The 22,490-nt window shown below is 43.8% G+C and overlaps 1 protein-coding gene across 1 annotated transcript in view; it reads right to left on the bottom strand.

Annotated features, from left to right (window-relative positions):
- The window catches only part of LOC115017041 (collagen alpha-1(XXVII) chain A-like), a 57,691-nt gene that overhangs the window by 31,138 nt on the left and 4,063 nt on the right, over nucleotides 1-22,490 (bottom strand). Inside the window, exons 2-4 of the mRNA XM_029445208.1 lie at nucleotides 12,752-12,822; nucleotides 5,173-6,704; nucleotides 1,070-1,123 (exon numbers count right to left, since the gene is read on the bottom strand). Of these exons, the coding sequence (XP_029301068.1) occupies nucleotides 1,070-1,123; nucleotides 5,173-6,704; nucleotides 12,752-12,822 (1,657 nt within the window). The remainder of the gene's footprint in view (nucleotides 1-1,069; nucleotides 1,124-5,172; nucleotides 6,705-12,751; nucleotides 12,823-22,490) is intronic.

The following is a 22,490-nucleotide window of genomic DNA, read 5'->3' as shown; positions in this document are numbered from 1 at the left end:
AAATCTCCCGCAATTTATCCAATTACTGTTGCGATGCGTCCAGAGTCTGAATCTATGCGTCGGAGAGCAACACAGGAAGTGAAGGAGAATTCCTCAAAGCAGACCCACGATTGAAACTATATCTTTTTAACTGCCGTGGAGAAAGAGGCCTTTCATTAGTGCAGAATGGGATTCCTATGAAGTGTTGGAGCAGCCTGCTGCAACAGCTCAGCGAGGAGGAGAAGGTCCAGTGGAGCCATGTGTTCTCTGTCTGTTTACAGTGCTTTTATTAGGCATCCTGTGGCACAGCCAGCCTTTTGAAAGGCCGTCTTTATAGGAGCTTTCCTGTTTATGCTTAGGGGTGGGAGGTCAGCGCTCGCAGCCCCGTGCTGAATATGGTCAATCTGACTGCATAGGAAAACTTTGTGTGTGCCTATGTGAGTGTGTGTGAGTGTGTGTGTGTGTGTGTCAGCTGGGTGATGGGAGGGATTTCAAGTGAAAAGGAGCTCGGCAGGTTATTATTGTAACTTTAGAAAGCGGTCCTTCTCGGCGGGAACACACAGATAGAGTCGTCTCTGTCCTTGTTTGTGTGTTTGTGTGTTTGAGTCACCTCGCGGCCAAAGGGGGTTATTTACCGCCTGTTTGTGTTTGAGCTTTAGTAACATGTACGTCAGCAGCAGTAGCAAAACAAACACGCACGCACGCAGAGGGATGCCCACAGTAAACCTAAACACAGACACGCTTACTGACACAAAATATTGGGTTTGAACGCAAGACAAAAAAATACAGAGTCGAGCACGAGGGAACAACGAGAGGATGAAGACGCTCTATATTTTATTTAGAGAGAAAAGTCAAAAGTAGAAAGTCGAAAATATAAATGAGCATTTTGTGAGTAAAGTAAATTTGGAATAACATTTTGAAATGTGGAGAATAACTCAAACTACTACTTTCATATTCTGAAGGTTTGACTTTCAACTTCATTCTTGAAATTAAGTCTTCCTCTCATTTGTTCCCTTATGCCGAATACTCTTCTGTATAAAAGCATCTCAGTAAAAGTTTGACGTGGTTAGAGGTTTGCAAAGACACTCACCCGAGGACCCCTCTTGCCTGGCAGGCCCGGCTTCCCCGGAGGTCCTGGCAGTCCCTGCAGAGAGAAAGTGTATTGAGTGACAGCAGACAGATCTTATTCAATACCTCAGCCCTTCTATCACTCTCCATCACAACCATCAGGTCAGTAAGACTCCTCTGTGTGTTCCCTCAGACACGGGGAAGAGAAAGGGCACCTTCTCCCCTCTGAAGTAATCTCAAGGTGATGAGAGTTCAGCCTTATCCATCAGGAAGTGCTTCGCCTGTGTGGCAGGAAACCGTAGAAATACTAGAAATAACAGGTCATTTCCTGCATCACTCAATGGCCCTGTGTGGCTTTATCAGCCTCGTGCTCACTCGTTTTCTTTTCATCAAAAAAGGGGGAAAGGAGAAGTGAGGAGGCACAGAGGGCTGCTGTGGATCCAGGAGCGACCTGCAGGCCTGAGGGTCCTGCGTGTGGAAGCCTCTGCATGCTCTGCTCGCTGTAAATGAATTACTGTGCTGTTAAATGTGATGCCTGAGATAACACGGATCAGCGTCTTCCATAAAGAGCAGTTATTGTCGTGTGAAAGTTTTGCCCCGTCTGTCGTTTCCTCAGATCGTTTTTCACAAGACTGTGAAGTTTAAGAGACGAAGCACAACTTCAAAACAACTTCACCTTCAAAACAACGGCAACCTGAGACTAAAGGTTATTGTGATCGTCGCCGTGCGTCGCGTCTCTCTGCGGACATTAGAACGGGCCCCCCACCAGCTCCAGGACGACCTCCAGGGTTGAGACCACCACCATTGTTACAGGTGTGAACACGCTGCTGTGCACCTTCACACTTCCACCGCTGCCCTCCTTACACTTGTTTGTTTGTTTCTTTTATCCGTGCACCTGCACCTGTCCATCTTCTTTCTTCTCTCTCTTCTTATTAACAGTTCTCTCTCATTTCAAAGTGCTTTGATATCCTGACGATATACTGCAATGAACATGTTGGACTTCCCTTCATTGGGAACAAAGGCGGACCGAGGTGCCCTTTGAGCAAGGCACCGCACCACACCGCTGTATAACAGCCGCACGCTGCTCCTAATACTGCATTAAAACTTCATTCTTTTTGAAGACTCCTCTCTGTGTGGATGCACACAATGCTATATTTTGTTTTATTTGTTTGCCAACCTGTGAATAAGTATGAATACACAACTGGAATACCCACAGTGCACATTTGCAAACTCCCCTATAATCTTTTTTGCAATAATTCCAAAGTAAACTACTGAAAGGTTCTTAATGTGGCAGCATTTAAGCACAATTTAACTGAACACAGAAGCCCAGTTATGAGAGTTATGAGTTTGGGTTCGAATCAAATGTAAACTCACAGCCAGTACAGCTCCAATTAAAAACTAATCAGATTAAAACTCCAACTCTCCCTTCCAGCGACCCCATTAAACTTCAGAACGGATTCTTTAAAGCAGCAGGGACGAGCCAGAAGTGCTTCAGATGGGGAACTGTGCCATATCTGTGCCTGAGCTGGATGTTTCTCCTGGCAGCAGGATGTGCAGGACACAAGAATCCAACGTGTCTTTCAGAAGAAGCCTCTTAATGCTTTCGGCAGCAGGAGCGATGAATGATAAAGCTATTGGCTGAAACCTCAATGAATGCAATGCTTTCCATTGGATTCTCACTTTCCTTTTTGTCAAAATGTGTGTGTGTGTGTGTGTGTGTGTGTGTGTGTGTGTGTGTGTGTGTGTGTGTGTGTGTGTGTGTGTGTGTGTGTATGTAAGACTGTGCTGAGTGAGAGACAGAGTTTTCACATGGCATGTGTGTTTATGAAATCCAAACTATGTTGAAAAGGAAGCGTGACTGGGTTCATCTGGGATCTCCTGAGGCACTACATGGCAACACAGAGACACATAGAGACACACACACGCGCACGCGCACACACACACACACACACACACACACACACACACACACACTTTGACACGAAGCACCTGTTTAATCCCTGATATATTCTCATAATAAATCCACATGTGAGGCTGTCGTTTAAATCAGAGTCCAGACAAAACACACACATCTTTAGGTAAAGACTAGAACATTTATATCCATAACTGGAGCACATGCACACGTGTTCTATGGTTGAACTGTTTCATGGTCTCAGATTGGTGTCATTTACCAATAATACCAATAATATGGCACACGTTTTTTGGCCAAGGCCTAAAATTATTAAAATTCCTGCGTTCTGCATTTATGTTAGAAATGTTTTTATTTATGTAAAGAAAAATACTAAATGAAGGCGCCAGGGATGTGGAATATAATCAAATATTTATTCTCCTGTAAATCAGTTTTTCAAATGTAATGTTTACTCTGCATTTCTCTTTTTGTTTGGGGAAGTCACCTCTTTAAATGTGCACCCATTCACCTCAATGATACACCTGGACTTTAATAGCTCATATGTGGTTCAGCAAAATGTCAGCTTATGTTCAAAGAACATATCCCACACATCTGTGTTCTATGAGACGTGAGTAAAGTTGTAATTTAATGAGAATAAAGTCAGAATATTTCAAGATCTGGTAAGCGTTTGTGTACTGACTAGACATGACCCTAACGTCCCTCCCCAATCCTAAACCCTTAGACAGTCCTTCAGTAAATGACCATATACGTAAATTCCCTTAATCATCCTTCTACGATCTCTTTTCTGTGGCAGATTACAGCACTTCATATTGAGATTGCAGGCAGAGCTTTCTAAATGGCAGTGATTTGGTTCAGTGTAATGACAGTCAGGTTTGGTGCGGACATCAACATAGAGGTGAATTAGCCGACCCTTTACACGCCGCACTCTGCAATCTACAGCGGCAAATTACAGACGACTACAATGAATAAGTGAAGCACACGTATCACGCACTGGCCCTGCTCACACCTAACACTAAAATGACTCAATCACAAGCTTTGAATACGAGTACAAACACACCCAGAGGAGACACTGAGGTTGGATTACTCAGGACGCATTTAGACATGAAGAACTGTGCCGACTATTATGTAAAGCTTATAACATGATAAAACTCCCAAACACACTTTCTGAACTCCACATCTGTCACCAAGTAGTTAACAAAGTCCTTTTCTCCGTGGTCAAGCATAAATGTGTCACAGTTTACTTAGACACACAATCCCCTATGAAGGTCCGTCAAGATGCAACTGAGATGCACTTTGATGCTGGGTGTGAAAATGGAAAAGGTGAAAATAGACCTCAGTTTTCCCGCTCCCAGTGATTTACGATAGGCCTAGGCTACTTTTGCATTGGGAAGCTGAATGATGGTGTTTACTGACTGCTGTGACCCTTGACCTAGCTTTGAAAGAGGGCCATGAGACCTCCACTAGCCCTCTACGACGCAGGAATCTGGTGCAGAGACGGCAAGGCGTCAGACCTGACACGTCACACCCAGCCTGGAGGGTTCTGTGCACAGAGGAAGGAGGAACGGATGGAGGAAAAAGGAGGATTTCTACCCTGTGTGGGAAAGAGGACCGTGCCACATTAACCTACATATCTCTGTTGTCTCTTATTTCAAACCTGATCTTTCACTGGTGACAAAGACCAGCGCAGACCGCGGTGTCACTAATGGAGCATACTTCACTCGCTTTCACCACTTTACTAAAGTAAACCATTGAACTCACCACCCACAACTGCCAGCATAAACAGCCAAGACATGTTTCTTCATCCTGGTTTTGCAGAACCTTTAGTGCTACAGCCCGGCTAATGACCAGAGCCACTATAGGGGGCTATACTGCATCAATCTAGCTGTGCTGGCACCATGTCAGCTCCAGAAACAAATTATTTCGCTGTATATTCCTGTTTTCTTCTTAAGTCATCCATAGCCTGGGCCCCTTTTTATGGCTACGCTTCTGTGTTCCCCACCAGTCTACATCCTTAAACATGTAGTATTAGCTCGCCCTTGATCCGAAAGAAAGTGCACATGTATGCATCTGTTGTAAATTTACTTAATTTGCCTTTTTTGTGGCACACACACACACACACACACACACACACACACACACACACACACACACACACACACACACACACACACACACACACACACACACACACTAACCAACAGACCAGAGGTGCTTACCGATGGGCCTGCGTCTCCTTTCTGTCCTATAGGTCCATCCAGCAGGGAGAACAGAGTAGGTGGCACCTCCCAGCTCTGGAAGCCATCTGTAGCAGGTGGTGTTACTGGGTTGTCTGAAGCTCTGGTCGGTCGCGGGGTGACGGTAGCCTTGGTGGTTTTGGCTTGCCTTGTTGGTTTGATGACCTGTTTGGAGACTGGCTTGGAGGTTTTAGCAACTGTAGTTTTGGAGAATGTTGATTTTGATGGGTTGACTTTGCCTGTTGTGGATTTAGAAGGGACAACTTTGACAGAATTTGTTTTGGGTTTGGACGGAGTGGCTTTGGATGGCGTGACTTTCGGCTTGGGAAATGTTTTCTTGGCTGTGGTGGGTTGCGGTTTCTTTGCTACTGTACCTTGGTCTGAAAAGGCAGAGTCAGGCTTTGTCTTGGCGGGTTTGGTGCTAGTAGTGGCTGGAATAGTAGGTTTCTTCTTGTTGTCTGTTCCTGCAATTGTTTTTTTGAAGCGGTTTTGAGGAGTGGGCTTTGGGGGAGTGGGTTTGGAGGTTTTCTGATTTGAAGCTTTAGAGGTGGTGGGTCTTGGGTTTGGTGGTTTAGTCGGGGGTGGTTTAGTCGGGGGTGCTCTTGTCCTGAGTGGTGCTGTGACAGTTTCAGTTGTGCCCTTGGGAGGCGGGGAGGCCAAACCAAGCTGGACTGTTACTGGCATCACTGTTGCCAGAAAGGGTGTCGGAATGGTCCAAGGGCTGGGCCTTATTGTTTGGGTGGGGGCCACATATCTGACAGCCGAGGCAGCAGCGGCAACACTCTTGGCAAGACTCAGCGCTGTGGTCTTCCTGGACGTTTCCGGGCCACCGCGTTTAGGGGTAGCAACGGTAGCTGTGATGTTTTTTTCTCGTGGTAGGATAGGCAACAAGGGAGGAAGGTTAGGCCTGTATGTGTCAGCTTCCCTGCACTGTTTCTTAATGTACCTGCAGTAGTTGTGAGCTGCCTGTGCAGAAGGGACCAGGTCAAACTGGCAGATGGCTCCTTCAAAGTGTGCTGAAGCTTGCTGCTGGCTTGTCCGCCCCAGCAGGAAGGAGCCCTGGAGCTCTGGAGCCAGTCCCTCCTCACTGTCCCACCCAAAGTCTGCATGAACACTCTGCTCTCCGCAGGAGGCATAAAGAGTCACTCTCTGTCCATTAATTCCCACCGCCAGCTGGTGCCACTGACCATCATGGGGCTCATAGGGCAGTGCCACCGAGGTGTTTGGTCCTGTGTGAAGGACCAGATGCCCTGGTGCAAGCTGCAGACCGAGAAGGAGCTTCTTGCGGCCTGAGAGCAGGGTGAAGAGGAAAGCACTGCTGACACGGTGTGAGCGGACACTCAGGACCAGTGCCAGGTTGGACCAGATGGCTGCTGGGAAGACGGAGCGCAGCGGGGTTTCAATGTGCGCCCGCTGGTTGAGGATGATCCCCGATCTGAATGGAATGACCCCTGCTGGCACCGAGCGCGACGGTTTCTCTCCCTTGAGCCCCAACTTTTGGAGGATGTCCACATCTGGATAAAAGAGAGAGTGGTGTTAGAGGGGCAGACAATTATGACATGCTGGTTCATGAAAGTTACACACCAGTGCAGTTATGGAAAATTAAAGCCTATTTCTATGTACTTAAAGTGTATTTTACAATTAATTTAAGTTTGAAGACTTTACATTATCCTTCTGATCTGTTTTGTTGATCCTTAAATCATTCTTTTCTGGTTTATATGTTCCTATAACCTCACTATTGAGAGGAACCTGGAAATACATAATCAGCCACAACGTACATTCGACTCTGGTTACGTACATAAATGCCAAGAGTTAGTTTAGTTTAGTGTTTTGGCTATTTGAGCAACAAGTACACACACACACACACACACACACACATTAACATTAAGCCAATATTAATGGGAGCAATCATGCTGAGGTAAACTGTTAAACATCTTTAAATTATTATCAGGACATTCTGCTCTTCCTGTAACAAGTCAGGATCAGCAAAAATATTTTTTATCTGTCTTTGCCAGTGGCACCGGTTTGATTGACTCTTCTGGCTTACGAGCCAATTTTCCAATAAATTCCCATTAACAAAATAAAAAAAAATTTTTTTGCGATCACACATGGCAGCATCATAGCCATACATCATGTCAGACTCGTCTTTCAGCCAACACAGAGCAGCAGTTCACAAAGTAATGGAGCTCAAACACTGCAGGGTGAAGACATGGGAAACATACAAAGAATAATAAACTCATTGGCATTTGAGGCCAGAAAACTGCTTCTGTAGGCTGTCTAGTGCAACTTTAGCCCAAAACAGAAGACTATGTATAGGTCCACACAGACATAAAACTTGGCTGATGATAGGGGAGTAAGCAGCGACCTTGGTTGGACAGAGGTGCTGTGGTGGCGTTTGATGATAATGTCAGTGGTTTGCTGCCTCACGCTTCTCTCCAATATGGCAAGTTGTGGCATCGTTTTGACCAAACGACTCTTGTGAAGCATAAACAGCTTTAGACATTCCCACAACAGATGGCCTCAGAATATAGCATGTTTATTGCTGCAAATTCTTAAAGGAGCTGCTCAGCTCAAAATGTAAGTCTAAGGTGGTTATATTTTAACAGCTCCAAAGGGTAACAAGAAGTTTCAAAGCACCGTTGTTCCAAATGTATGATCTTTAACTCTGTCTTTGGTCGTTGAATTGGGTTGGATGTCGGGTTATGCTACGTGAGAGGGCTAAATCTATTAACTTTATATACATGTTTGGTTTGCATGGAGCAGAAAATATATGAAAATATATATAATATATTAATTCCTTCACCATATAACTATATATGTGATGTTGCACGGGGCAAGAGAAGACTTTGCACTGATGGAAGCATGACGGCTGCTGGAGGTAATTGTGAAGGGAGCTGCCACTACCAGGAATACATCGTGCTGCAGGACCTAACCCTGTCTTTGTAACTATGTGGCCAACTCTCTCCCCTGCAGGGGAAGGAGAGACTGATATACTGTATGAAGCTAACAATATATGTTTGTGAATTGTAAAGCACAAGGGACAAAGTCCACAACGTCCACACCAATTAGCACATCAGACTGCTTGCTGCTCTGTATGTTTAAGTGCATGTGATGCGGACTGAAGGGGATTAATGAGCCAAAGTACATCGGCATCATCAGAAAGCCTCCCCTCTCTCCTTCTCATCAATAGAGCCAGTTTGGAAATTCAGAATGAGACCACAGTAACCACAAGTGAGTACAGCATCTCCCTGCCTGGAGGCAGAATACAGTTTCCAGCCTTTCAGCCAGCTTTGACTCTCTATTCAGCGGTTCAGTCTCAGGGGTCCCGGAGCTCATTCTCTATATGACCTGTGATCTCAGATCGAGGCCCCTCAACATCTTTATTGTCTCGGGGCTCACGCTGACCTGTGGTCACTGGGCCTTGTCTAATGGGGACATGTGTATAGAAGCCCTGCTTGTGAAACGATAGACACGTGGGCACGCAATGTTGATGAGATGACAGAAAGCGGGAAAGATGAGGGGAAAGACAGATGGGATGTCCTCGCTGTTGCTGTACTGCTAAGCCATAGAGACAAATGACTTCAATGAGATGCTTGTCTTCATATAATACGAGGCTTACTTCATTAGACCACTGATGGGGGGGACTCAGACTTTGGAAATGCATAATTGCACGGAAAGTTTAAAAAAAGAGTGGGAATTTGATCCCTGGTACTAGTGGTAGTGATCAAGGAATTAGACCTGAGGGAGGAAGCTGCTCCAAACCCAAATGTTTTTGCAGAAAAACTTAAAATAATCTGTCTCGTCTGGAATTATTGAGTGCTGTTGATGCGTACCAGGTTTCAACACACTTTGAATCTGATTTCATAGAACATTGTACTCAATCACATCATGTTTTTTGCACAGTGAAAAGTGAGGCAAATGTTGACATGCCTCGCCAGTTCTTAATGGCCTTTCCATGCTCTGTATAGGGCTGTAACATATTCCTTGCCTCGGAGCATCAGGGCTTTACAAAAGAGCCAGGACAAACACGACTTACATGGGATATATATATATATATATATATATATATATATATATATATATATATATATATGTATATGTATATGTATATGTATATGTATATGTATATGTATACCATCATCACTGTGAATGATCCTCTCTGTGTGGTCCCTTCTGCAGTAAAGGGCAACAGGACTTGGCAGTGAGGCAGGGGGGGGGGGATACAAGTATCTGCTCTGTACGTAGACTCCTGTCTCCAAACGTCTTTATTTAAATACCACTTGTACTATTACTGGGGCATGCATCAACCATGTGGTTTTAGATATACAGCATACTGTATATATGTGAACACACACACATACAGGGAGACAGACTTGTGTTCAACACATGGCTGGAGGTCTTAGCCTTGCTCTGTGCCAAGTCACTCAAGTAGGACAGAGAGAAAGTCCAAGGCTCTTCAATCTGTAATGTTATCCCTCGTAGAGAATGAAGTCACAGATGCATTCTGGTCTACAGCGAGCCCTTTACGATATCTCTGAGCGGAAGAATCATCCCCACAGCAATACATCACATTATTCCCACTATATCAGATTTGGAATCAAAATTTATGATTCATGATTAGGGACAAAACATAGTAAAATAGTGTTACTTTACAATTTCCTCCTTGGTTTAAGAGTTTTTTTGGACTTTTGCCTTTATGTGGTAGTGGCAGTAGAGATTCATGCAACAAAGGTCCCTGGCTCGGGATGTGAGTCGAGAACCAGTTCCAAATTGTCTAATCCATGACTCCGAGGTTATCAGCTCCCTTTATCGAGACAGTTGCACGTTGCAAAAACTCAAACTCTGCGTCTACACCGCTGGAAACTTGCAACAAGGAGTCATGGCGGAGGGGAAGGAAACGGTGCAAAAGCGCGGCTTCATTTCCCCGAAGAAAGACGACAACAGTGCTACTAGCAGTGTCTGTAAAATGATTGTAATTTGAATTTATTTCATAAAACAGCTGCGTTGACGCTGAAGAACTCTGTGTTATGCAACTTTACCACTCGCCAACCAGATGCCTCATTTCCACGTTGGCTCTGTTAACAGTGTAGAGAGAAGACATGCAGCAGGGAGTTCAGCCACAGTGGTCACAGACAGTGGTGCCAGATTGACTGATGCTAAGTAGCCCAATCACAGCCTAAAACCAGCCAAATGAACCTAAAAGTGGCCCAATTTTTCAATTCCATGAAGGGATTGTTTTGTCCGTCAGACATTCTCGGTCTTTTAAAGTCTAAAACAACGAGACTGTGCGATATTCACTTAAACACACAACTAGTATACGCACACAAATACACCATCTAGACAAATGGTAACATAGTTACTGCGAAAAGTGATCTCCATGAGGACTTTAGCCTTTTAATGGTGATATTTTATATCTCTTCACTTTAGCCTTTTAATGGTGATATTTCATATCTCTTCACTTTAGCCTTTTAATGGTGATATTTTATATCTCTTCACTTTAGCCTTTTAATGGTGATATTTTATATCTCTTCACTTTAGCCTTTTAATAGTGATATTTTATATCTCTTCACTTTAGCCTTTTAATGGTGATATTTTATATCTCTTCACTTTAGCCTTTTAATGGTGATATTTTATATCTCTTTACTTTAGCCTTTTAATGGTGATATTTTATATCTCTTCACTTTAGCCTTTTAATGGTGATATTTTATACAATCTTTAATGCTGCTACTTTATGCCATTTTAAACTAATTTAAATACTTTTATTAAAGCTGCTATTTTATCTCTTAACTATTAGCCTTTTCCACTTTTACTAATGCTATTTTTTTAATGCTATTACAATAAATAATTGACGGTTTGAATGAGAAACTAGTTGAGTGAACGAAGTCCTCCGGGAGGCCGTCTGCCGCCGCCCGACGTGTATATCCTTTAATGTGAGGAGAAGCTCAGTTGATAGTGTAAAGATTCATTGAAAATCCTCCCAGAGAGTTCTGGATTGAGTCCAGTGGGATCACACAAGGCAGCAAAGTGTTGTATCACAGGAGGATTACGGGTCAGAGAGGCGACGGCCCTTGCTTTGTCCCTTTGGCTCGGGTAGCACGCCTTGATGTACCACCATAGTCTATAGTGTAATGTGTAATGATAGGCGGGAGTGTTAGTTGAATTTTGAGTGCTTGATGAGAGGACCATGGTGTGTAACTATATGTGATTTCTAATGCTATTTCACATTTACATCCACACTGTGATTATTGTGCTGTAAATGCTCTGTATAACTTTGTACTAATGTTTTATGTTTTTGCTGTGAAGCACTTTGGGCTGCAACTCTTATATGAAAGGTGCTATACAAATAAAGCTTATTATTATTATTATTATTATTATTATTATCAAGACTTTTTGATAACGCTCTATCCAAAATAAAAAAGTCACCACATAAAAGAATAGATGTACGCTGTTACAAGGATTTTATGACAGAGCTATGACCTTGAGTTAGAAAAAAACGGTCTCAGCCTTGTTGTAATGAACCGAGATGACATTTGGTTTTGTCGGTCATCAGTTTTCAGTGACTGCGTGTCGACCCTATTGAATTCCCTGTCAGTCTCAATCATGATAATTGGAGGAGAGAAGGGGCCTATTCACTGGACTGTATCTATAACTTTTCATCAGGGAAAACCGCCAAATGCTACAAAAAAAGTAGCTCAAATGATCACAAGCCGCCAGAAATAATTTTTACCTGCCAAATAACAAGTAGCCCCACCGGGCGGGAAACCTGGCAGCTGCCAGTGGACATTAAAACACACTCGCTGTTGCACAAGAGACTAATGAGATTGAATATCGCCTAACATGCCGTCTTAATAAAACCTGCAACAGTTGTTGTTTTGCCACTTGGGGGCAGCTCAGCAAACAGCTGCTATTCTCGCTCTTTTAGCTCCGTTTTTGGTCTCTACCGACTCCTGAGGGAAACATCTGGCTCTTTAGCTGCTAAAGGCTCCACTGTGTTCACTCGCTAACTGAGCCTGTGTGCTGTTTGGTGCCGAGTGGGTGAAGTACGGTGTCATTTTCAAGCTTTTTCGGTGAACACAGCTGCCTGCTGCGGACAAAGACGACGGCATGAGAGCTGAGAGAGTGAACCAAAACAGTGAAGTTACCGCACAGCTTGACTCTGAGCTAAAACACGGTTTAAAGCTTGTTAAAGTCGAGGGGAGCTGCAGACTCTGTACTGTAGGTTCATCACTACAAGCGTCTCCTTCCCCAGTGTCACATTTACAATTTCTTCCTTGTTTTAAGAGTTTTTTGGGACTCTTCTCTATAATGTTCAGCTTTAAATCATCTGATCACGTACTCAGCTTACTCAACACTTTGTCATGGCAACAGTTGGTCCAATTCTCTTAGCAATGTGTTTACGTGTTTGGACCAAATATGCACAAAAAAACTCCAAACTCCCCGCCCCCCCAGGGCTCACATAAGTTTTACAGATTTGTTTCCCAGCGGTACATTTTCAGTGAGGTGAGAAAGTGAAGTGAGTGAATTGAGAGAAGTGTGGAGGTGACATGAAGTCACGTCTTACCTTCAGGGTGTACTTGTGTAAGTCCCAGGTAGCAAGTACAATATAATACGGTGCAGAGCAATAGGGCTCTCCTGCGGAAGAGAAGAGAGGACAGTCACACGTTACTCAAACATAAAACCTTTCTAATGAGTAACTCTTTATAAAGCTTTCATACAACAATTATTATGAATGCTTTATTTACAAGCCATTATAGAAACACATGTTGGGTTACAAGGTTTGTTTATTCTTGTTGTATTCTTTGTATTTGATTAAGATTTAGTTACTTTGTTAATTATTTAGGTAATTGTTCATGCAAAAATGTCAGAAAATGCTGTTTTCAGCCCCTCAAATGTGGAGATTTCCTGCTTTTCTCGGGTTTATATCATATCAAAGTGAATATATTTAGGTTTTGGACAAAACAAGACATTTAAAGACACCCTCAGAAACTGGAATGGACATTTTTCACTATTTTCTGACATGTTATAGTCAGAAATGTTTCAATTAATCTAGAAAATAATTGGCAGTTTAATCCATAATGAAAATGAGTTAGTTGCAGCGCTACTTGCATTTGACCATAAGAGGAGTATCTTGAGTTATCCTTTAATAAAGACAAACCCGCTGCCATTAAATAAATCTGTGGTCCAAACCATTAAATCATGAAAACTGTAAACTGAGAATCCAAACGGACGTTTTCAGCATCATGAAAAGATAATAATCTGTAATCATTGCACCAAAACACAAATTCAAACACACCCATATGCTTTGCCTCTGAGCTGCTGATACCATGTGGATAACAATTCTGCAGAAACACTTACGAGCAAAGAAGAGCTCTTCAAAACACACACACACCAGGTTTGGGGAAACTGATTGGAAAGTGTAGTGAGAGCTCAGCGGGGGACTGAGATCTGGTGACAGGCAGGGGAGCCACTGTTTACCGCTGGAGGTCATCCAGACACACATGGTCACACACACAGACACACACACACACACACACACACACACACACACACACACACACACACACACATTGGAGGAGGAAATGTGTAAAGCAGCTGTGTGGCTGGAGGGAGGAGGCCTTCAGGGCCAACAGCTCCAAATACATCAAATGTGGGAAAGACGACAACTGTTGCGTAAACATATGTACCTGCACTATACCAAGCAAAATATTTCTGCAAACAAGCTCCACACTGCTTCCTCCGCTGGCCTGAGTGATTATAATCAGGGTGTGTGTACGTCTCAAAGTGTGTGTGTGTGTTTGTGGTGTCGATGTCTGCGTCTCCCAGTTCCTTGTTGCTAATAAAACTTCATCACAATCAGACCCACACACAGCTGGCTGTGGTTATTCAGGAGGCTTAGTGTGTGTGTGTGTGTGTGTGTGTGTGTGTGTGTGTGTGTCAGACTCCCAGCTGGTTACAGTCTCATTCAGTGTCTTATCAGCTGAGGAGAGATCCGCTTTCTGAAAATGAGTCATCATAAATGCTGAGATTCTTTTATTTTTATTTTACGTCGCCGTTTTCTTTAGCTATTCATATTAAAAAGTTCTCAGTAGCTCGTTTAGATTTTCATTCTCATTTTCGAACCCGACTGGTTGGGATTTCTCTGCTGAAGCAGTCGCACTGAAGGATTTGTGCACGGTGGACATTTAAATCAGCCGGGCTGACATCTGTACACTGACCCTGTCTGCTGTGGGCTTCATACTGCAACAGTGAGCTATGACATGACTCCCTGAGGGAATTCTGGGCCAAGCTGAGTGGACAGAATACAAAACCTCCTCATAAGTCTTCCATGAAGCAGACAGTGTAACTTATATATTGTGCTGTGAGCCCCTGAACTCACAGTTCAGAGACAGAACGCTGCTCTGTGCTGCTGATAACATCTTTCTCTACACATTCAGCTTCTTAAATGTAACTGTAATCAGCACACACATCCCCCAATGGAAAAACAAAGTGTGTGTAATAACAAACAAAGCAGTTGTTGCATTGTGTCATATATTTCCTCAAAGACGATGTTCTCTCCCTGCTTTTTTTTCTTCTGCCATCATTGTCTTCATCTTTTTTTCCATGCCCGTGTTTAAACTCTGATTCTAACCTCTCGACCCCCCCCCCCCCCCCGCCCCCCCGCCCTCCCCCCCCTCCCTCCACACACACTCAAACAGCAAGCTGTCTGTAGACCAGTCAAAGGTTGAAGAAAAAACACACTGAGAAGCCACTATAGTTTCCGTTTCTTTTCACAAGTTTGGACTACTCATTGATTCCCTGAAAGGATTTCCCAAAGGAGATCCTGCCCCCTGAGCACACACACACACACACACACACACACACACACACACACACACACGAACATTCCTATGGATGATCTGACAGGAACTGAGGCTGATGGTGAAGAGAAGGCTTAAACCGCCACACTTGTCCCAGTAAACCAAACCTTAATGACAGGCTTGTCTAAAGTTGGAGTCTGTAAAAATGCCTCTGGGCACTTGTGTTTGTCTACGTCTATTTCCTATATCTTCTGACTTTATGTGTGCTTTTCTTTTTTATATTCCTGCGTTTTTGCTTCCGGTTATGGGAGAAAATGTTATTTCAGTCATAAAGAAACTGGCACATTTGTCGTGTGCAGTTTCTGAAGATAAGTGTGCAAGTTTATAAAATGTGATTTCGCTCCTTCCTCGTCTCGGAGGCAGGATACAAGCTCGACTGAAGCTCCGGTGGGGCCGTGGTTTTTTTCTCGTTTTCTTTTTTCAGGGCCTATTTTGAATGGGGCCTTTCTACAAAACTCATTAATATCATAGTACAGTCACACCTATATTCGCTAGCTGAACTTCCTGCAGAAATCCAAACAGGTCAGAAAGAGACAGATGGACTTTTGAGAATTCCCCGTGTTTGCCTCCCACTAGAACAGCAGGCCTGTGTGGAGCCAGAGCGCTGCCTTATGAAGGGCACTCACTAAGGGATCACTGAGACTCGTTTCACAGAAAACATCCATCAAAAGGCTTCATTTAAGTAAAGATGAGCCTTTTAACTCCTTCCTCTCGCCTGCGCCTGTTGATTTTCTTATCTGTTTTTTACGCTCTGACACATTAAACGTCGAGGGCACCTTCTGTGCACGCGTCTCCGTCCTTCACATGGTTGGTGACGGTCTGCAAGAAGCCCTCACACCCCACCAGGATCCAATGCGTTTAGTGTTTGTACGTGTGCATAGCAAACAGCAACACTCCTGGTCAGATGCACACTTCTTCAATTCCTGAGATTTACGAGACAATCGATATTTCTGTATGTGCTTGCGTGTGTGTGCATATTAAGGTTCAAGTCAAACTCTCCTTGGACAGAGAAAAGGAAGACATGTTTTTTACCTCTCAGCAGATTCGATATTCATGAAAGTTGGTGGAAGCGTGCAGCATGAACACATTGAGCATTTAGGTTAACATTGCGAGTTAGCTTTAGTGGAGGTCTGCGCTCTCTGAATGCCCTTCTGGATTATTCTACTTTATTTCAGACTTACTTCTTAGTATCCTGATTTCATCCCCGACTTCTTTACCAATGAAACCCGTTGAATTGAACTGAATTAGAAATGTATACTCAAGAACAATGTATGAAATGAAATCCCAATCTGAGGCTGAAAGGAAAGACTAAACATGCACGTTGTATTTAGGTTATCTCCATATGATCCAGACGTGTTGGATCCATGGCTTCACCTTTCTGCAGGTCAGATAACGATGGAGTTGTACCACTGTTGGGCAGTTGCTACATTTGTGGGAATATAAATCTTGTATTTTTCTTAACGAATGACAGCTTCTGCAAAACATGCAGTCAGGTATGATACATAACGCTGATAGCTTCCATTTGGTCAACATGTTTCATGAGAAACTACGCGACTGCGGGTCAAATCTCCGGACTTTCCTGCTCCCTAAACGCCTGCATCCCCACTATGTCGCCACTGACCCGTTAACTCAACCAGATGTGCACAGCGCAATAAAACCAAATAATGCTTGTGTACATGAACGGATGCATTCATGAATGGAGGGATGATTTTTCAACGTGAATTGTGCAACAGCTGGCTGCAACACAGAAGCCAAGTGAAGACCAAATACGGTGCATATATTACAGCAGCCTGTGTTGTAAACACATGCAGAAGACATCGGAATTGTAAGTCACTGAGTAGGAAAAGTTGCAGATATTTTCTGACATAAAATCGACAAGTTGTCTGGGAAAAGTCCTTGAGCTCTGCACAGTACCGCACTGACATCGGTGTGTTTGGGTGTGTGAGTGTGTAAACAAGAGGCACACTGTGAAGCTCTTTTGATAAAAATGCTAATAAATGCACAGTGGTTATCTGTTAAACCACATAATGCACTGCGACATCGTGCACGATTAAAATATATGCATGCATTCTACTGTCTCTCTTTCTATTTCCTCTTCTTCTTCTTCTTCTTCTTCTTCTTCTTCTTCTTCTTCTTCTTCTTCTTCTTCTTCTTCTTCTTCTTCTTCTTGTCTATTATTAACATTTTGGAGGATTTGCATTGATTTTATAGATTTAGTTTTTAGTATTTAATACTTTATACTCAAAGTATGTGGACTAAAGATAATGATGCATCAACTCTTCTGTTCAACGTGGTCACATCATCTCTCGCACCTGTCAGGGGGATTCAGGTAATTGATGACAACATACTCAACCTATATTTCCACATGTCTATGTTTATGATAATTCGGGGTGCACACGGTGTCAACGAGGTTAATGCAGAGTCTTCAAGAGCGCAGGACACTGGACTCCTTTACCTTCCACATGTGTCACATCTACAGATGTATGTATGTTGTTATGTTTACCAGGAAGCTTCTGCAGCGGTTTTAGTTTTCCTCTTTTAAATGTTGCCGTTAACGTTAAGTTGTCGTATGGAAATGCTTGTTTCTTTCGATGCGTGATCATCAACAGACACGAGTGACATGACATCGAGGCTCTTCTTCTGAAACGAGTACATACAGTATCCAACATATTCATAAAATCTACAATTTTGTACTTACAGGGGTGGAGCCCTTCCTGCCATTAAAGACTACATTCAGCCGCAGGGTGAGAAGGAATGCATGCGGGCGCGTCTGGTGCGTCCACACTGTATGTATTACATAAACTGTAAACAGGCATCAAAGGACGTGGCACCCCCGAAGCTAAACATTGCACCCCCTGCTATGGAAGACACAACACTGCTCACACACACACAGCCAACGCTCAACTCTGACTCCACTTTTATTTTCATATTTGAAAGGATAAGGACGTTTAAAGTAGTCACACACTCTTAACCCGGGATAATAATAATAGTTTATTGAGAAATGAGTGTAATTATACTCACATTTCTTGTAGGTACACTGAAGGTAAAACAACACTTGATAATGTATTTAATGTCTGTATGATAATGTACATGTATTTATATATTAAAGCTGGATCCTCCTCTGATCACTGCAGAGTAAACGTCACCAGTCACCATCTCGTGTGAGACAAATGAGCCCCAGTAAGAAACAATAAAACCAGATGTTACATCCCTGTCCATCATCCCTGAAAATGGCCCTCCGCTCATACTTCTCGGTGACTTCAACATCCAGTCAGAGAAGTCGACAGACTTATTATCTCTCCTATCTTCTTTTGCTCTCTCCCTGTGTCCCTCCCCTCCTACTCCCAAAGCTGGCAACCACCTCGACCTCATATTCACCAGAAACTGCTCGACCTCAAACCTCTCTGTAACCCCACTTCACATCTCTGATCACATTTTCACATCCTACTCTCTCCCCCTCTCCCAAACTAACAAACCTATCTCCCCGAAAACTGTACCCCTCCGCCGTAACCTCCGCTCCCTCTCTCCCTCTTCTCTTGCCTCAGCTGTCCTCTCGGCCCTTCCTTCTCCTGACTCCTTCTCGCTCATGCTTGCCAACTCTGCCACAGACACTCTCCTCTCTACTCTGTCCTCCTCTCTGGACTCCCTCTGTCCTCTCACTCTGCAGCAGGTTCGTCAGACCCCTCCAGCTCCCTGGTTGGATGACTCTGTGCGTGCTAACAGAGCCATCCTACGGGGAGCTGAAAGAAAATGGCTGAAATCAAAACACCCTCACGACCTGCTTACCTTTCAAACTCTTCTCTCCTCTTTCTCTTCCTCAATTTCAGAAGCGAAAAGCGCTTTCTTCCAACAAAATATTCAATCCTCTTTCTCCAATCCCAAAAAACTTTTCTCTATCTTCTCCACCCTCCTCAACATTCCCTCTCCTCTTTTCACTGTACACCAACTCACTTGGCTCTGTCATTCACTCTCATGGTTTCTCCTACAACAGCTACGCAGATGACACTCAACTGATTCTGTCTTTTCCCACATCTGAAACCCAGGTGGAGGCACGGATCTCGGCTTGTCTGGCTGATATCTCTCGGTGGATGGCCGCACATCACTTGAAACTCAATCTTGACAAGAGCGAGCTCCTTTTCCTTCCAGGTAAGGGCTCTCCCATCCAAGACCTTAACATTAACATCGACACCCTATCGGCAAGGAATCTGGGTGTGACGCTGGACAACCAACTGTCCTTCGGTCCCAACATCGCTGCAACAACCCGCTCCTGCAGACACACTCTGTACAACATCAGGAGGACACGTCCCCTCCTGCAGAACATCAGGAGGACACGTCCCCTACTGACTCAGAAGGCGACGCAGGTTCTTGTTCAGGCTCTTGTCATCTCCCGCCTTGACTACTGCAACTCCCTCCTCGCTGGACTGCCTGCATGAGCCATTTGACCTCTACAGCTCATCCAGAATGCAACAGCTCGACTGGTCTTCAATCTACCCAAGTTCTCCTACAATGCACCGCTCCCTTCACTGGCTACCAGTGGCGGTCCACCGTGCTATGAATGGATCAGCCCCTTCCTACATCCAGGCCGTGGTCGAACCATACACCCCAGCACGTTCACTTCACTCTGCATCGTCCAATCGGCTCGCCGCTCCCTCACTACGAGTGGGACTCAGATTTCCCTCAAACAAACCCGCCTGTTTGCTATCCGGCTCCAACATGGTGGAACGACCTCCCCATTGATGTCCGGACAGCAGACAGTCTTCACACCTGCAGACTGAACACTCACCTGTTTGGACTGCACCTCGACCCATGAAGAAACTAAATAACTGTTCTTTGTATGTTGCACTTGTGTTGGTTTGGCTTGTTTATAGCTAATAGCTGAATTTATATTCTATTGTTTCTGTATGTTGCACTTCAAACTGGCTACTTGAAGACAGAGTTCACTTATACGATTGTTCCTATTTGTACTTACAAGACTCTTGCTGTTCGGAGTTGTATCTCCAGGATTGTTTGCACTTATTGTACGTCGCTTTGGACAAAAGTGTCAGTTAAATGAACTGTAATGTAATGTAATGTAATGTAATGTACAGGACATGTCAGCAGAAAGTCTTCACACACATTGCTGCACCATAATAATAAAAACTAATATATTTTCTCTCTTCTGTGTGCAGCACTTATATTGTTTTGGTTTCTTTGAAGATAAATGGTCTTGCAAGATTCTCGCTGTTCTCATCCTCATGGCTGTTTGTACTTCGCTTTGGACACCCAGGTTATAGCCAGCCCCACACGACCCGAAACACTCAAACATGTTTTATGGTTTATGGCCGACATTGTTCACATTTAACATACACAAACACACACACACACACACACACACACACACACACACACACACACACACACACACACACACACACACACACACACACACACGAGAAGTCTATAAGAACCTGCATTCAGTTGTTTTCCCGGAACATGTTCCTAAACTGAGCTTTGTTTGTGGATGAAACCACAGAGATCTTAGTGGTTTCTCACACACACACACACACACACACACACACACACGCACACACGCACACACACACACACACACACACACACACACCACACGCACACACCACACACACACACACACACACACACACACACACACACACACACACACACACACACACACACACACACACACACACATTGTTCTGCCCTATTTTCACTCCATAAAGCTTCCCTCCATATGATTAAAACAATGGCACATTCTAGAATGTAAACAACAGTGAATTAAAGTTCCTCCGAGCAACGCTGTACTTCCAAACATCTCTTACTTTCTCAATCCTATAGAAGTCCCGTACACACACACACACACACACACACACACACACACACACACACACACCTCTGCATTGATTTATTTAAAAAGAGTCGATCACAAGGACCTTTCTCAAGACTTATCAACAATCACAAAGTGAAGAATTAAAGGGGCATGTTGGGGAAAAGACATAAGAATGCAGCAGATAATGTCCACATTTAAAAGCGTGTTCCAGTTTGTGATGCTTTCTTTCTTTTGCCAGTTTAACGTCTCCACGCCATGATAACCCCACTGACACCACCAGGGCTGATCTTTAGGATTATTTCCTCCCTTATCATGCAGTTTGTTAACTGATGTTCATGTGTAGAAGGGGTGCCCCTTTAAGAAATGAAGTGCTCTCCCTGCAGTGGCGATGGATAGTTATGGGTGAAGATGAGTGAAGACCTTTGGACCAGACAATAGAGATGCTGACCAGCGAGGAGTGGACCGGGCTACAGCCTCACGTCGGGCCCTCGGGGACAGACTCTGCTCAGAGCGCCCGGGCTGTCCATCAGTCTCTCTGTCTCTCCCTCTCTGGCGTCACTGCATGTCTGTGTGGAGACGGTGACAAAGCATCTTCCAGAACAAAACAAAAACACAGATCCAATAATCCCAAAACCAGTTCTCTGGCCCCTGATCCAACACACAGAATCATTTGGTACAAGAATAGAGACGGCATAGCTGGAACAGCAAGCCTCTATGATTACAGAAGAGCTGCTTCTCGTGCTCAACACAAGACAACGGACGGCACAGACGGGTTTTCTTCTCAAAGCATCCTGGAAGCTCCTTCAAATAAAAATGAAACTGAAAAGGAATTTCAGTTAAAGAAAATTGCAAAACTTCACATTCTGTTCTGGCAGGAACACCAATAAAAGTATTCTAAGATCCCTTATGATATAATGCACAGATAAAAGACACCAGTAAAACCCGCTGACCAGCAGACGCTGCAGATCTCAGCGCTGTGGAACCTCCGCCTGCAGCCCTCACATGGAGAAGCAGCTTACTGCAGAGCGTCTCACGTCCGGCTGCTTGAGAGTCCCGCTCCAAACAAAACTCTATTCAGGTCAGATTAAGATCACATTCTGAGGGGGACAATGGGACCACTGATCTGGGGCCAGCAGAAATAGAGAAGATTGCTTCACTGACTTTAGCTTGAGCTACACTTAAAGCAAATCTTCAATCCAAAGGCATTTTTGGTAATCAGAGTAAAGGGAGTTTTATAGATCCCATTACACTAATCTATCAGTTAAACTGACTGTGGAACACGTTTTTCATTACAGTTGGAGAAGACGTGTTAATTAATGTGTTAGTTGGTGAGAACATTAACGCCACAGCTCTTCAGTGGTCTGTTTGCAGGGTAACTGCAGCTAAAATGCTCTTAAAATATATATATATATTATTTATTTACTCATTTTGTCGATGCATGTACTTTGTTCAAAATAAAAACAATTTTCATGCAGTATAAATAAAACAAAACAAAGAACAGGCCTTAAATCCAAACGCAGTTTTTTTTTTAAGTGAGATAAAAATCAGGGAAAATAAATTGAAAATAACTAAAAATTCATATATATAATAATCATATTAAGGGGAGATAAATAATA

This window comes from Cottoperca gobio, chromosome 12 (assembly GCF_900634415.1).
Source record: "Cottoperca gobio chromosome 12, fCotGob3.1, whole genome shotgun sequence".
Lineage (NCBI taxonomy): Eukaryota > Metazoa > Chordata > Actinopteri > Perciformes > Bovichtidae > Cottoperca > Cottoperca gobio.
This window is presented reverse-complemented; position numbering and strand designations above follow the sequence as displayed.